The sequence below is a fragment of the Psittacula echo genome, assembly GCF_963264785.1.
Source record: "Psittacula echo genome assembly, chromosome: Z".
Lineage (NCBI taxonomy): Eukaryota > Metazoa > Chordata > Aves > Psittaciformes > Psittacidae > Psittacula > Psittacula echo.
Window position 1 is genome coordinate 104719022 of NC_137742.1, and position 14909 is coordinate 104733930.

The 14909-nt window shown below is 52.5% G+C and overlaps 2 protein-coding genes across 8 annotated transcripts; one reads left to right on the forward strand and one right to left on the reverse strand.

Moving 5' to 3' along the window:
* Positions 1 to 549: 549 nt before the first annotated feature.
* Positions 550 to 1986, forward strand: NIP7 (nucleolar pre-rRNA processing protein NIP7). Its single transcript, XM_080638744.1, has 5 exons — positions 550 to 925; positions 1006 to 1092; positions 1174 to 1312; positions 1387 to 1527; positions 1610 to 1986. Exons 1-5 carry the CDS (start codon positions 681 to 683, stop codon positions 1727 to 1729), a joined length of 732 nt encoding a protein of 243 aa, XP_080494870.1. The 5' UTR covers positions 550 to 680; the 3' UTR covers positions 1730 to 1986.
* Positions 1987 to 2080: 94 nt separating this feature from the next.
* LOC308232486 (transmembrane emp24 domain-containing protein 6-like) lies at positions 2081 to 14796 on the reverse strand. 7 transcript variants are annotated; one of them, XM_080638737.1, is made up of 11 exons: positions 14545 to 14796; positions 14344 to 14439; positions 13436 to 13566; positions 13062 to 13148; positions 12269 to 12415; positions 11434 to 11879; positions 10516 to 10902; positions 8126 to 8211; positions 7436 to 7488; positions 6202 to 6661; positions 4815 to 5037 (listed from the first exon to the last, which is right to left on the reverse strand). In XM_080638737.1, the coding sequence occupies exons 1-10, from the start codon at positions 14771 to 14773 to the stop codon at positions 6503 to 6505; spliced, it is 1821 nt and encodes a 606-aa protein (XP_080494863.1). In that variant the 5' UTR covers positions 14774 to 14796; the 3' UTR covers positions 4815 to 5037; positions 6202 to 6502. The 7 variants fall into 7 exon arrangements, with proteins under 7 accessions (XP_080494869.1, XP_080494868.1, XP_080494863.1 ...); XM_080638740.1 differs by lacking the exon at positions 4815 to 5037 and having other exon boundaries at positions 5735 to 6661; positions 12269 to 12409; positions 13448 to 13566; XM_080638739.1 differs by lacking the exon at positions 4815 to 5037 and having other exon boundaries at positions 5735 to 6661; positions 13448 to 13566.
* Between the last annotated feature and the right edge of the window lie 113 nt (positions 14797 to 14909).

Genomic DNA, 14909 nt, shown 5'->3' on the forward strand with positions numbered 1-14909 from the left:
AGGCAGCGAGCTCCAGCGCCTCCTCGTAGTAGCCGTTGCGGACGCAGGTGTCCATGAGCTGCGGTATCTCCAGTATCTCCAGAATCTCCGTGTGCCGGTTCAGTGTCAGGCTGTTCATGCGCCGGCTGCAGGCGATCTCCTCGGCATCACGCATGAAGTTCCTGCGGAATCAGGGTGGGATCAGCACAAGGCTCTCCCCTGCAGCAGGTAAACCCCGGGATCCTCTCACCCTCCATGATATCTGATCGGTCCCATCCTTCCCATCTCAGCACCAGCTCCTTTTCGCCCCCCAGCCCAGCCCCATTGCCCCCAGAGCTCTGCCAGATCCTGTCCCAGCCTCCCTCCATCTCCCCCCGTGCCCTCACCGCTCCGCTCCCCGCCACCCCCGGTCTCCTCGCGTACCCAGCGGGCACCCCCCACCCCCGCCGTCCCGGTGCCCGTTCCGCACCGGCAGGCGTCCTGCAGCGCGGGCAGGCGCTCCAGCAGGCTGCCGAGGCGGCTCTCGATGCCGCCGAACCCGTGTCCGGCGCGGCCGGTGCACTCGGCGGAACGGATGAAGGCGCGGTAGTGCTCGAAGGCCAAGCGGCGGGTCTCCGCCCCGACCCGCGCCCGCTCCGCCGCCAGCCGCGCCGGCTCCCGGCCCAGCTCCGCCAGCCCCAGCGCCGCCAGCTCGGACACGTATGCGGAGAGCTCGGGGCTACCGGACGCCGCGGGGCCGCGCAGCCAGGCCAGGAGCCGCGCCTCCTCCGCTGCCGCCGCCGCCATCGCGCCGCTCCGACGGGGCGCCGCGCCACTTCCGGCCCGACACTTCCTGTTCCCGTTCTTGCGGTTCCGGTTCCGGTGGGACCCCGCGTGTGCGGCGCGGGGCGATGCGGCCGCTGACGGAGGCGGAGACGCGGACGGTCTTCGAGAAGCTGGGGCGATAGTGAGGGGCCGGGGGCACCGGGGGGGTTGCCGGGGGCGGGCGGAGGGACCGGGTCGAGCTCACGGCGTTTGTCCCCGCAGCATCGGTGAGAACATCCAGCTGCTGGTGGACCGGCCCGATGGTACCTACTGTTTCCGCCTGCACCGCGACCGCATCTACTACCTGAGGTGAGGCGAGGGCCGGCTGGGGGGAGCCGGGCAGCGGGCGCTGTCCCGGAGCTGCTCCAGCTCTGTTCCCGATCCCCGCAGCGAGAAGCTGCTGAAGGTGGCGGCGAGCATCCCCCGGGAGAGCCTCACTGCGCTGGGCACCTGCTTCGGGAAGTTCACCAAGACGCAGAAGTTCCGGCTCAGTGTCACGGCTCTGGACTTCCTCGCGCCCTACGCCAAGGTGGGAACCGGCCGCCGGCAGCCCCCAGCCCCCGACCACCCCCGGCCCTTCATCGCGCTGTGCCTCTCTTGCAGTTCAAGGTGTGGGTGAAGCCGGGCTCGGAGCAGTCTTTTCTCTACGGCAACCATGTCCTGAAGTCAGGCCTGGGCCGCATCACAGAGAACACAGCTCAGTACCAGGGAGTGGTGGTGTACTCCATGGCTGACGTCCCGCTGGTGAGTGGCTGGTGTGGGCCCCGCACTTCCCAGGGCAGGAATACAGGGTTGGGGGGCAAGCTCTTACCTCCTGTTCATTCAGGGCTTTGGGGTGGCTGCCAAGTCCACGCAGGAGTGCCGGAAGGTGGATCCCATGGCCATCGTGGTGTTCCACCAGGCTGATGTTGGGGAGTACGTGCGGAACGAGGACACTCTCATGTAAGAGGACTCCAGCGCTCCAAAGACGCGTTTCTGGCTGTACAGACCTTGTCCTGCACTGTCAGCGCAGCAGTGTCACAGGGAGTCACAGGGAGCCACAGGGAGCTCCCTCTGCTGCTGGGGTGTGCTCTGATGTGAAAGGGCTGGGAGCCACCAGCACACAACCACATACTCTCAAGGAGCTGCTACCTAAGCGAGGAGCTGCTCCGCAGGCACCAGACCTGCCCCTGCTCTCAAATAAAGCCTGTTCCTTTTTCTAGAGTGCCTGTTGTCTAGTGCAAGGCCTCAGGGGCGATCGACCCTTGTCTGTGGCACAAGCCCCTGCCTTCCTGAGGCAGCGTGATGCACTGGGGTGAGGCACCAGAGGGGAAAAGCTGCACATGTAGTTCTGTAGAAGAGACTGGGAGAGGCACACAGCCTAGGGCTGGGTGGACAGGCTGACCACGGAGCTGAGGGGACAGAAGGAGGGGGCAGGCAGGTGCCTGCAAGGCAGGACTTGCTTTGTGCAGGCTTGCAGGGGATGGACAGAAGGCTGCTAACACGCCCCAGATTGGGTGCCCGGGGTTCTTTATTAAGTGCCTGGTAGAAAAGACATTATAGGACACCATAATGATGGGTAGGGAGGTAACAAACTGACCTAGCACACAAAGTTCAGTGTTGTGCTTTTCTTCGGTTGGTGTGATTTCAGCCAAGGGAGGAGCAGGGGAATTCTCCTTCCTCAAAGCAGGATCCGGCCTTTCCTCCCTCTCTGTGAAGGGTCAGAATTAGCTTTTAGCACTGTTACCAAGTGCTGCAGGCACTGGTCCTTCCCACACTTTTGAACACCGCTAGCACTTCTGCCTGCTGGAGGCTTGCACATTGAAGAGGCGCTTCAGGAAGTAGAGCTGCAGCACCCCAGAGAGGACAATGGCGCAGCTCTGAGCCATCGACCACCAGTTGACATAGTTGTAGTTGGACTCCAGGAGGAAGGAGTCAGATGTTTTCCGCATCCGGGCAAAGTTGTAGAACCGCCACATGTGGAAGATGTGGGCCTGCAGTTTCTGGGTGCTGACCTGTGGAAGAGGCAGGTGCTCAGCAGCTGGGCTGCAGCAGAGCCTGGGGCTGGAAGAGCTGCTCTTGGAGCTCCCCTTGTCCTCAGCATTAACTTAAAGCTACAGCTCAGCCAACAGCAAACAGCCCTCTTGGTTCCCTCGGGAGGACCTGCCCATCCCTGCAGCACTGGAGCACTGTGGTCACCTTCACACTCACTTCAATTGCCTCCAGGGTGTCATTCAGCTCTTTCCGCTCTTCTGGCTGCTTCTTGTCTAGTTCAAAGGCTTCGTAGTAGACACCGAAGTTGAGATACACCTGCATGAAGCCGAAGTGGTTTTGCTGGTTGTTCAGGCACAGCTGGTAGAAACCTGTGGAAAGAAATGGGGATTGTTGTTCCTTGAGCAGAAGAGCTGCTGCCAGGCAGAGCCATCCCCAGCGCTTGACCCTCATCCTCCCCACTGGGGAGGGAGATGTGATCAGACTCATAATGCCCCTGGGAAATGCTGGCTGCCTGGGCAGGACCAGGGCAGCAAGGACCTTTCTGCTTGGTGAGGAAGTTGATTTGTCCCCGCTCATGCTGGGAAGCACCAAGCTGGAAGCCGCTGGGGTCGCTCGCTGTGACCATGATGTCCCTGTTGTTGCCAATCCCTGTTGCACGCTGGACCTGGAGGCAGAAAACACCCAAGGGGCATTAGTGGGACTGATTCTGAGCTCAGGAAACAGACAGAAGCTCATAGGAGCCCTCGTGTGCAGGGCAGAGGCCCAGTGTGGTCCAGCCTCTACTGAGGGTTGTTTTGGGGTCCGTGGGGAGCTGCCCCCTCCATTGCTGTGAGCTGGGGCCAGGAACATCCTCCAGTGAGCTGCCAGCTACACGTAAAAGAACCCCAAACCCCACAGCCCTGGATGATAAACAGCAAGGCTCCCAGTGCCCGCTCATGGTGCTGCAGGCTCCTGAACACACCTCCTATCTCCCACCCCCTCTACCTACCCCGTCTCCCTGCTGCCTGAGTGGAGTGCTCCTGGCACTGCTGCTGCTGGAGTGGTGGGAGATGGAGCTGTGCTGAGGCCCAGGGCTGTACCATGCTCCTGTGGGGCTGCTCTGCTGAGGGCAGAGCCAGGGGGAAGCTGTCAGCTCTGGGCCTGGCCATGCTCTTGCTCTCCTTCAACCAGCCTAATGTAAACAGGTGATAAAAGGCTGCCGTTTTCCCTTCGGGAAGGGAACAGAGCGTGAGGACAAGTACATAGGGCTGTGCCCGAGACCTTTGGCGTGCCTTCCAGCTGCAGGTCGGAGAGCCAAGGGCTGTGTAACAGCCTTCAGTCAGCCCAGCAAATGGCAGAGCTCCCCCAGTGCCAGGACACCCTGCAGCTCTCTGCATGCTCAGTCACCACATCCAAAGCTCTCAGTGCTCCTTTAAAACAGGTATTTAAAAAAAAAAATGTGATTCATGATGGAAATTGCCTCAAAAAAGTACAGTCCCTGAGGTGGAGCATCCAAGTGACTGAAACCATTCCTGTCTCAACTCAGGACCTTCCCCATGCAAGGCAAACCCCTTCGCCCTAGGCCTGGTGGATTTGGAGTTCAGCCTGAGTCACCCTTCTGCACATAAGCCTGGTTGTAGGACCATGGTGATGGAGAAATTCCCACTGCAGGACCTGCCGTGCTCTTGGAGGAGGCAGTGGCCAGCAGTGACTGTGGAGCTGCAGCACTGGACTAACCCAGCATAGCCATTCGCTGACCCCATCAGCAGCTGCACGGCTTCCTGGGATGCACCTTGCGAAACTCACCTCATAGTTGAAGAAGAAGTTCCCATTCTGGTGTGCAAACTGCCAGAAGCATTCCATGGTGCCGGCAGCAATGATGATGGCAAAGTCATAGCGATCTGCCCCATGGAATAGCGGGTCCTGACTGGATCTGCTGAGGGGTTCAGTCCTGGGGCAGCCAGCAGAGCCCAGCAGAGCCAGGAACACCAGCAACAGCATCCTGCTTCCCAGCCTTCCGTGCTCCTTCCAGCCAGGGCAGGAGCGGGGACTGGAGGTGTCAGGGATAATCATTAACTGCCTCAGAGTGGCACTTTGGCAGGGCTGGAGTCAGGGGAATGAGGCACCCTTGAGATGATCTTGGGGCAAAGCAGGGCCTTATCCAGCTCATCCACATTAGAGCTCACCCAGCTGAACCCTCTGCAGAGGCTGTTGTGAAGAAGCTCCAGAGTCACCAGCGACACTGAGCCAGTCCCCAGCCAGCCCTGCTCCTCACTGACCAACGCTCCACCAGTCTGTGTCCTGTGAACAAGAAAATTAAGCAGGAAAAGTGTTTTACCACCAGGAAATGCACACAGCCCTAAAGCGGCTCTGTGAGGGAATGTCCTTCCTCCCTGGCTCCTCCCTGCCTTGGCTGCAACACCTTCCCTGTATAGCCAAGGGCAAGAGCCTGGTGCAGAGGAGGGAAGTATGGGTGAATTCATTTTCTCCAACTGGGCACAATCAATGGGCATTGCCTCACAACAGCAACTACTGGTGTAGCTTGTGGCTCACATCAAGCCTCTGCAAGTCCAGGGTGTCCCGTGCACCCAGGGCTGCTCTGACCCCAGGAAACACAGTTTTACAAGCAGAAGGGGAGGGAAACACGCAGCCACAGCCAGGTGATGAGGCAGGCTCAGTCCAGCAGCTCCCGCTGAAGGACAGGAGGGAAGCAGGTGTTTCCGGACAGGCTTTTCCCAGCCCCAGCTCTGTAGGAATACTGCTGGGAGAGGCTGCTTTAAGCAAATACCGCCATGGCTCCTCAGCCTTTGACTTCAGCAGAAACCTCATCCAGAAGCTTCTGCCCTATGCAGCACCTCTGGGCATCACTGTTCCACCCCAAACAGCGGCTAACACAACAGCTCAGGAGGCCAAGGGGGAAGCCCCATGTTCCTGGGGTGCTGCCTGCCCCAACTGCCACACTTCCACCCGTATGGTACAAGCTCACACTTACAACTCATGCCAGCCAAGAAAACACAAACTTTATTTACGGAAGACTGGTAGTACATGAACTCTGGCTTTGGCTGCTGGATATGCAACGCTCTGGGCACCAATACACTTGCAGGGATTGCACACCAGCAAGAAGTATCAGTAAGATATGGCCCAACTTTTAACATGGGAACGATCAACAGTTAAATACTAAGATACAAAATTATGTTTTTAAAGTCTCAAAGCTGGGAGGGAAAAATTCTCACTCCCAGGATCACTGCCACTAAAAGCAGAAAGAAATGTGAAGAAAGATATCTAAGACTATTTGTCTCAATCTCCTCCCTATAAGCTGTGGGGCTACATGTTGCCTCCCACCCACAGAGAATTGAGCACAAATTGACAAAACAAGTGACAGACAGTTTAGACAACACAGAAAAATAGCACCTGAGGGGATTAGCCTGCTGTTTGACAGCATCTGAGCAGACAAAACTCACTCACTTCAGCTGGGATTCATTCTATAAAGGCTGCAGTTGTCAGGAGAAGAAAGTCCCAATCCAGGCCATTTCCAAGCATATGCTATCAAGCCTGCACAAAAACTAAAACCTGCAGCTAGAGCTCAAGGCTCCTTGGTTCTTGTCATGTGATTTCTGTCTGCTACATCATTCTCAGGTGCCATGGGCCCCTGGGGCTCCCCACACACACATCAGAGATAGGCATAGCAGCCTCCCTTGCTGTGATGCTCCAGTCCAGCTTTCCAAAGAGAAAGGTTTTTGCACTGGAGGTCCTGTGGCTCCCAGCTTTAGAGGATTCCCAGTTTTTTCATGGTCCGCCAGCGATCCTTGATCATCACTGATGTGCGGTTCTGGAAGGGGTACTTCTGGCAAATGGCCTTCCATCTCCCTTCTCCAAACTTCCGCACACCTTCTTTGATCCACTCGCTCTCTTCCACTGTCCATTTCTACAAAAGAGCACATAAGCAGTGTCCTGTGAGTACAAAGTCCAGCTTCAGAGTGCCACTAGCAGAGAACCACATAATTCCTCCCATGTGTGTTAGCTCCCCTTTACCATCTGTGCTAGTAATGTGTAGGAAAGGCACAGGTGTCCTGTCAACAGCACACACAACACTCAATCACTCCTTTGTGGATGTGCTCGTTACAAGTAACAGAAGTGCTCAGCTCCAGCAGAGTGCTATGTGGTGTACAGCAGCACAAGAGCCAGCAGCTTTCCTACAAGCCAGGCTGAGAGTTCCCAGCAGCATCAAAGCGGGGACCTCTTCCCAAGCAACAGCTGCTGTACGCGTATCCTTCACCCAAACAAGATGCTGAACCTCCCCAGCATGGGGGAACCCAGCAAACCCAGCTCTGAACCACATGCATCGAGAAAAAACGACTTCATGCACATACCCAGTACCCGGCACACAGCTTTACCAAATACCAAACTGGGCTGTTTTAACAGGGAAACTCCACACACCTCTGTGAATGCAAAGGCCTGCACAACTTGGATCAAACCTGGATACCACAAGCAGCAGCCTGAGGAAGCACTTTCCAACCCAGCCTCCTCATCTAAAGCATGGCAGCAGCTCACCCTGCTGTAGTGAACTGCAGGCTGCTGAGGAAGCAGTCTGAGCAGCAACCCCCACCAGTGTATTTCAGATTGTCTAGCAGTTTGGTCTTCTCTGCAGACATATCCTGATCTCAGGCCTTGCTGAAAGGACTTAAGGGCTCCACATTACCTGTTTCTTGGAACTGAAGACTGTACTGTTATAGCTGGCTGTCTCAAATGATGCTGAAAAACAAGGCAACAGGGTTACATTTCACCTTAAGAGGTACAGACTTCCTTGACAGACTGCCTTGGGCTTAACTGCTGAAATACAGAGCCTACAATGAGAGCACCCCATGACAGACAAACCAAACTCCTTTATCCCTCCCTTTTCTGCAGCCCCAGCTGTTTCATATGAAAGCTTTCCAATAGGATCTGATTTGTTTTAAACTAGCCAGAACAGGGGCATCCATCCAGGATGTGGCTACACTGTACATTGAAGCTGGAATTAGACACCCATTATCCACTCCTTTTCACCAGTTAAGCTACATATCTAGCTGCAAAAAGGACTGCACAATTGATCTGACTGAAAATGTAAACTGAACTTTTATTTCATGGTACTAAAGTAGGAACAGGCAAAAAGTTGTATTTCAGATGTTTACATTCTTTAAGCTAAGCATAATTTATCTGAGACTGGAACACGTGGCTTTGGCACACATTTCACAGCAGATGTACAAAGACCTGGACAGTTACCCATTTTCCTGGGTTTTAGGATTTCTGGTTTCAAAATTCAGTCACACAGAAGGTAGCAAGAAACCCATAAATGAGCCCCACAGCCAGGAGTAGCATCAAATAACACCCACAGCAGGGGCTCTGTTCTTACCGGCACCTGGGAAAAGCTCCTCCTCCTCACTCCAACTCTCTTTTTCTTCCAACCCCTGTGTACTGTTCCACTTTCTTCTGAGGGACCTGAAAGCAGGTAAGTATTTACTTTGGCTGCTGGCTAGGGAGGATGTTTTTAGGGGAGAAGGTAGGGACACAGAGGATACAGCAAGCAAGCCTGTGATGAGGGTGCAGTGCTGAGAAAAGTGCCCATGAAGAGACATATAAACACACTGCCACCTCCTCAAGTCCCCTCTGAAGGGGGATGAATCCTTAGCAGCCTCCATCTGAAGGTACAGTTTGCTGTATGTACTCAATACAGGTGCAGTATTGTATTTAGTAGCCAGCATTAGCAAAAAACAAGTGAGAGAGTATTAACTACACAATGAAGTGCTTACAGCAGACACAAAGCTGGACTTCCCAGGCCTCTGTATGTGGCACAGACTTGCCAGCAACCTGAGGGAGAAGCCTTTAGACTTCCAAAGGAGCATTTAATTCTTACTGTTTTACTGCTAGCACTACTGAGGTCAGCCAAGCTACAGAGGCATCTCAGTGAGATCAAGTGCCTCAGTGCTGTCACCTGCTTCCAGTCCTCCAGCACAGACTTGTGAAGTTAAATTAAGTCTGTTAAAAAAAACCTTCAAAAGGTTCAGCCAAGGATATTGCATCCAATGTAATTGAACAACTGGGAAATAACTGATCTCTGTTCTTACTTGAGGTTGCACTGTTGAACACCTCTTTCTTGCACATAAACATTTGTGAAATAGCCTCTGGCAGAGAAGCATAGAATGAGATTTCCAGAGAGATGGCAGCACCACTGCTACCGTAAGTACTGACACAGAAAGGCTTCAAGACAAGACATCCACACAAGCAGCACAGAAAATAAGATCACTTTCCAGGTGAACTGGAAACGAACTTGCACAGCATCACGGCTTGAAACTCAAGAACTGCCTACACCAGCATCAGCAGTGCCATTCTTGGCTCCCTCCCAGTCTGGCAGAACCCTCACTTTAGCTGGCACAAGACACAAAGACATCATGTTCATATCTGTGTCCGGCCTCTTCCCATGGTAGTCAGGCACAGCACATGGCCTCATATGAATCCACAAAACATCATCCTATTCTCACAGGGTTCCCTAGCACCCTCAGAATAAACTCCAGACACCCCAGGACAGCAACATTGGCTGCAATATATTACCAGGAAAAAAAAAACCAACCAAAAACCAAAAGGTAAAGCATTGCCACTCAAGTCCTAGAAGAGCATGAAACTTAATCAACTAAACTTCCCCCATGACTCTTAACACAATGGCAGGGTAGAAATCCCTTCCTGCTGACAGCTTAATCCTGAGTAATGCATATCAGCGAGAGTTTTCACCACTGCTTGCACCGATGCCAGCTGCACTGCAGCACATCTCAACTTGTGGCCACTCTCCTGCACTTCAGAGACAGTCACCTCCAAAAGCAGCCAAGCAATGCAGAACACCAAGGTCTTTCCTGCCTGCCCTTCAAAACCAAACCTTCATGTTCTTGACATTCTTAAGCCAGAAAACAAAGGAGATTGTGTTTTATCTTTCCAAAGACATCAAGCTCTCCTCAGTCCTTCCAGTTTCACTCCTGGGGATCCAAAACATCATTATTGCTGGCTGCTCTGCAACTTCACTAAACAGAAAAGGAGCAACTCAGACATTTAAGCAGGAAGCTTTGCCACACCCTTGTTACAGCCTACAGGAGCTACTCATGAGACTTATAGCTTCACAGTCTCCTAACAGCGCTGATTTTAAACTTCTGCCAGTAAGCCTACTTTGCTGTCTTCTGTGGGTAATGCTTATAAACAGGAAAAAACCTCTAACATAGTCCCACATCTTACTGCAGTCATTTCAGCTGCAAGGTGACAACTCATACTGCAAGAGAAAGTTACAACTAGGAGTTCCTTAACCAACACTGGTGTCAGGGAAAAAAAAAAATGACAAATGCCCAAAAAAACCCAAAAAACAGAGACCTTAAGCAAAGTGAAGAGGTAGAAAGGAGAGTTTAAAACACACCACAAGATGCACCCATGAACTCTTTCCAGTGTCAGCATCACTAACCAAAGCACAGAGAAACACACATTACCTGCAGTATGCACACTGGAATTGCCTACCAGTACTACCTGCAGTACTTCCAACCCACTGCCAGTGGAAAATGGATAATTTTCTCCTCTCCATTACCCAAACAGTGAAGTGTAAGGACAAAGTATTTACTTTGGCCAGTTGCACATACGCTAGCAGACAAGGATGGTCAATACACTCATCTTGAATTCAAGAGAAAGGTTTTTGTTCATGCTACCAATGTCAGCTGCAAGTCAAAAGATTGAGTGCATATTAGAATATACCAGAAGAAATAGACTTCATACTTGGCACTCTTGGCAGATACACGCTGGTCATGCAATTTCTGAACAGGTCTGGAAGCAGAAGATACAACTGGCTCCTGGGAAGAGTCTGGTCTCTCACTCAACTCGCTGCACTGGCTGTCTTGCTCCATGACCAGTTTGCTTATTGTGTACAAGCGCCTGGTCTTACGGACAATTTCAGGAGGGTCTGAGATGTCAGAATCTTGTTTCTCCGCTTCTTTCTGTTTCTTGGTTCTGTGGGATACAGAAGGAGACAGTTGCTTGGGGAAAGAAAAGTCTGTTTCATCCAGTTTGGTGAAGAGTGCACCAGAATCCTGGGAGTCGGACAGGATCTTGAAAGCTTCTCTCAGAACAGAAATCCCATACGTGGTTACAGTTCCAGAGGGCCCCCTACAAAACAAACAGAACTGAGCAGGTTGTAGAAATATCACCAAAGTGGCTCCAATTCACTGAAATCCGGCTTTTCCCCAAGGGTGTGACCCTCAATAACTGACCCCAAGGTGCAAACAAAATTTAGTGAAGAAGGCATTCCCAGCCCTTCAGTCCTCCCTCCTTTTAAACCTGGTGGTGCAGCAAGGAAGCAGGTCTTGAGAGAACATGCCCATGTGCTATTCTCAAATAAAGGTTGAGACATATGGACACCAAACGCTGCTCTGTTAGAGCAAACCTGCTGGCAGCCACTGCCCTCCCTCCCTGGTTTGCAGTATCTTCACCAAAAAAAAAAAAAAAAAATCCAAATCAACTGAACACTTTTACTGTGATCCACACAGAAGTCTTACACTGAGCACCTCCGGGGCTTTGCTTGGGCAGACCCGCTGGCACTGGGGAAGTTAAGAGCTACCTGGAGAGAGGAAACTACTGACTGGAAGAGAACTGCTGCCACACTTTATCCACAGTGCAGGACCAGATTCCTCTGCTCACCTTTTCGAGTACCTGGAAGACACTCCCGGAGGTTGTGGAGTTGCTGCTGGGTCAGCAGCTGGAAGTTCTGGAGCTGCTGCTGCTGCTAGTTCTTTAGATATTTCCATAGGCTCTGATGCATCTTCCAAGTTATTATCTGCTGCTGTTACATGATCAGGAGTTGCTTCTGGGTCAGTACCCTCTTCCATAGGCTCGGACGCTGTTGCAAAGTCACTAGTTCCTTCTCTAAGATCTGAAGCTGCTGTGGGGTCATGTGCCCTTTCTGCAGGGCTGGGAGATCCCTCCAGGTCTTTTGTCATTTCTGCAGGCTCTGGAGTTCCTGCTGGGCCCTTTGCCCCTCCTGACGGCTCCAGAGTATCATCCTTTGGCCCATTTGCAGACTCAGGAGTCACTGATGGGCTTCTTGTTTTTTTTGGATGTTCTGAGCTCAAAGTCTTTTTAATCATCTTGGATAGAGAAAAAGCACATAACCATTACAAGATGATTTCTTGTACTGCCACCCAATGTCATCTCCTCTCAAACGCATTTTTAGCTGCCACCTGCAGCTAAATCAGCACCAGATACAGAGTTCATGCCTATCAATTAAAACTTGTTACACAGACTGAAAAATGTATTCACCTCTACAAACCTTTCTGGAATAGACTGATCTTGTGGTATTTTGGATTTAATCCACCATTAATTGGGTGCCTAAACTCAAACTCATCAACTGCACCAGAAGGCATGTAAAAGCCAAATTCCTGTACTTCATTGCTTTTTGGCAAAGTAAGCACTGGTTCCCTCCACATCTGCACTCTGTGCTGTTTTGGGAAGCCAGGTAAGCAAGGCAGACACGTACTGTTTGCAGCAGGGGCTCCGAATCATCCATGTAAGTCTCCAGGAACTGAAATGTCCTCCGCTGGAAGTCCTTGTAAGAGAAGTTTCTGACCACTGGATGACTGCAGTCCTTGTCCTGGATGACAGTCAGCAACTCTTTCTTCTTTTTCTAGAGAAGTAAGAATGCTCTGAATAGATACAAAGATATAAACACAGGAGCTAGGATCCGGGTGAGGTCTGGCTCCTTCCTATTTGAGATTCTCCAGACACAACTACTTTACACTGACACAAGGCTGGGAAAAGGTCAGAGGAACAGGACCGTCACCTTGTTTCAGCATTCCTGACTTTTTGTTCCAGCACCCAAGACATTTCACTGCCTACAGAAAGAGGAATGGGGACTCCTGCTTTCAGAACCAACCCTTCTTACCAGTTCATGCTCTACACATGAGCTTGAGTTTTCCTGAGGTAAAGGATGAACACCAATACCTGGAAGACCCATGGAGATACGAAAGAGAACGCAAGTAACAGAAAGAGCTTCAGAGATGATCAATATGCTTGAGAAACGCAGAGCACTTGAGGGTTCATCACTCAAGGAGGACTCTTTAATTCCAGTTTTGGAACCTTTATCCTTTTCTCTTGTTTGGGTATCCCTAAGGGGTGTGCTTCACAACGAAACCTCTTACACCCTCAGGGGTCATACTGCCCACCCTGTAAGACATACCAGAAGCTCCTCCAGGTACCCCTGCTCCCCAACACCCCATAGGACATACCAGACAGTGCTCAAGCAGCTGCCTCTCATTCCAGCACAGACTCACCTGGCTTTTGGGCTCCTTCCCTATATGCCTCTCAACAATTTCTTCAGCTTTCTCAAACTCTCTGTTTCTGACGCAGACAATAACAGCCTACAGGAGAAAACAAAAACCATTTTCTCTGCTGACAATGAACTGACCATACTCTGTAGATCAGCTTTGGAAGAGCATACATGATCATTAAGCACAGCACAGGTAACAGCTTAGTACCAACTTACAAAGAAACTCTTCTACATTAACTGATGAAAAACCACATGCACTGAAGATACGCATTAGTAGACAAGTCAGCCCTAATGATGGTATTCTATATGTGAGGCAATTTTCACTGTCATTTACACAAGACCTTTGTAAGACAGAGTATTTATTCAAAAACATCTTACAGCTTCCTTCACCATTTCCTGAAGAGTTTCTATTGTCTCCTGAGTCACAGCAAATTCCGTATGAATAAGCTCCAGGACACCGATTGCTGATTCCAGAGGGGTGAGGTCTGACTCTTTATCAAAAGTGCAATCTACAAGAAACCAGAGCTGCTGGTTTGTGAGGAGTTCACAGACATCTTACAGAGACCTAGTCACTTGTTTGCTTGTTCTGATTGCAAATCCTACAGCTACTGAGGATGAAGGTGAGAAGGAATGGAAGGCTGCCTGCCAAGGGCCTAAACTGCAAGATCCACCCCCAGGCACAGGAAGCTACAGAAGCACCACGTGCCTATTAAAAACTGACCTAGGGGAGCGTTGCAGAAGCAACGAGGCTGAGCCAAAGCCACAAGCACAGAACTGTAGAATCATGGAATGGTTTGGGTTGGAAAGGACCTTAACAACATCCAGCTCCAATCCCCTGCCATATGGACACCTCACACTAGACCATGTCACCCAAGACACTGTCCAACCTGGCCTTGAACACTGCCAAGAATGGAGCATTCACCACTTCTCTGGGCTACCCACTCCAGAGCCTCGCCACCTTCACAGTAAAGAACTTCTTCCTTACATCTAACCTGGATATCTACACTAACGTTGGTGTGTGTCTGGCTAACAGGACAGATTAGGAGCTTGGGATCTAGGACACTGCTCCTGGCTATGGCAGCACGATGCAGACATGAAAAGCCATGCTCTTCAGACCTTTGCCTTCAGGGAAAAGCTACTACAGCTGAACAGCTTCAGCCCAGGCTTCTGCTCTGCACAGAAACACTGCTCCTCGTTGCTACTGGCACAGAGCACAGGGACAGTGGCTGCAGGCCCACACTGGGGCTTCTTTCCCGCGGGCATTACTGGGAGGTTTGGGGACGCACCGAGGTTCTCGCCTTCCTCGACCCGTGACAGGAACTGCATCAAGCGCAGCCTCCGGGCCATGACGAGATCCTTCTCCAGGGGCCGCACAAGCAGCGCTGCGAGACAAAGGGTAGGTTACATGGTGCTGGTACCACACGGTGCGGCCCCGCCTCCCCCTCACCCCGCAGCCGGTCCGGCGTCCCCCCTCAGCCCCGGCGCACCCTGCATGACGTCGCGGAGCTGTCGGAAGTCGCGGTTGCGCCCGGCGCGGTAGGCCGCCATGGCCTGGTGGAAGTAGAACTGCAAGACGTGGCCGTTCACCACGGCCTCCTCGGGGAGCCCGCCCCGCGCCCCCATCGCGTCCGGCCGCGGCGCCCGCCGCCGTTTCCCCACCATCGCGCCGGGGGGTGACGTGCAGCTCCTCCTGAACGAACGATGGCGCCGAATCATCCCCCTCCCGCCTCCCGCGGCGGCTCTAAACCTGACACAGCCTGCTGGTACCGGCATGCATCGCGGCCAGCCACCCGCGCGCCGCTCCCCGGACGGGCTGGCGCCCTCTGTCGGGTGGGCGGTGCACCCGCCAGGC

Coding starts and splice junctions, on each gene's coding strand:
- LOC308232486 (XM_080638737.1), bottom strand. CDS start 14,773: ATGATTCGGCGCCATCGTTCGTTCAGGAGGAGCTGCACGTCACCCCCC. Junction 14,440..14,544: donor GCTCCGCGACGTCATGCAGG/GTGCGCCGGGGC, acceptor TTTGTCTCGCAG/CGCTGCTTGTGCGGCCCCTG. Junction 8,212..10,515: donor GTATCTGCCAAGAGTGCCAA/GTATGAAGTCTA, acceptor ACCTGCTTTCAG/GTCCCTCAGAAGAAAGTGGA.
- NIP7 (XM_080638744.1), top strand. CDS start 681: ATGCGGAGAGCTCGGGGCTACCGGACGCCGCGGGGCCGCGCAGCCAGG. Junction 1,313..1,386: donor TCCTCGCGCCCTACGCCAAG/GTGGGAACCGGC, acceptor CCTCTCTTGCAG/TTCAAGGTGTGGGTGAAGCC. Junction 1,528..1,609: donor CCATGGCTGACGTCCCGCTG/GTGAGTGGCTGG, acceptor CTGTTCATTCAG/GGCTTTGGGGTGGCTGCCAA.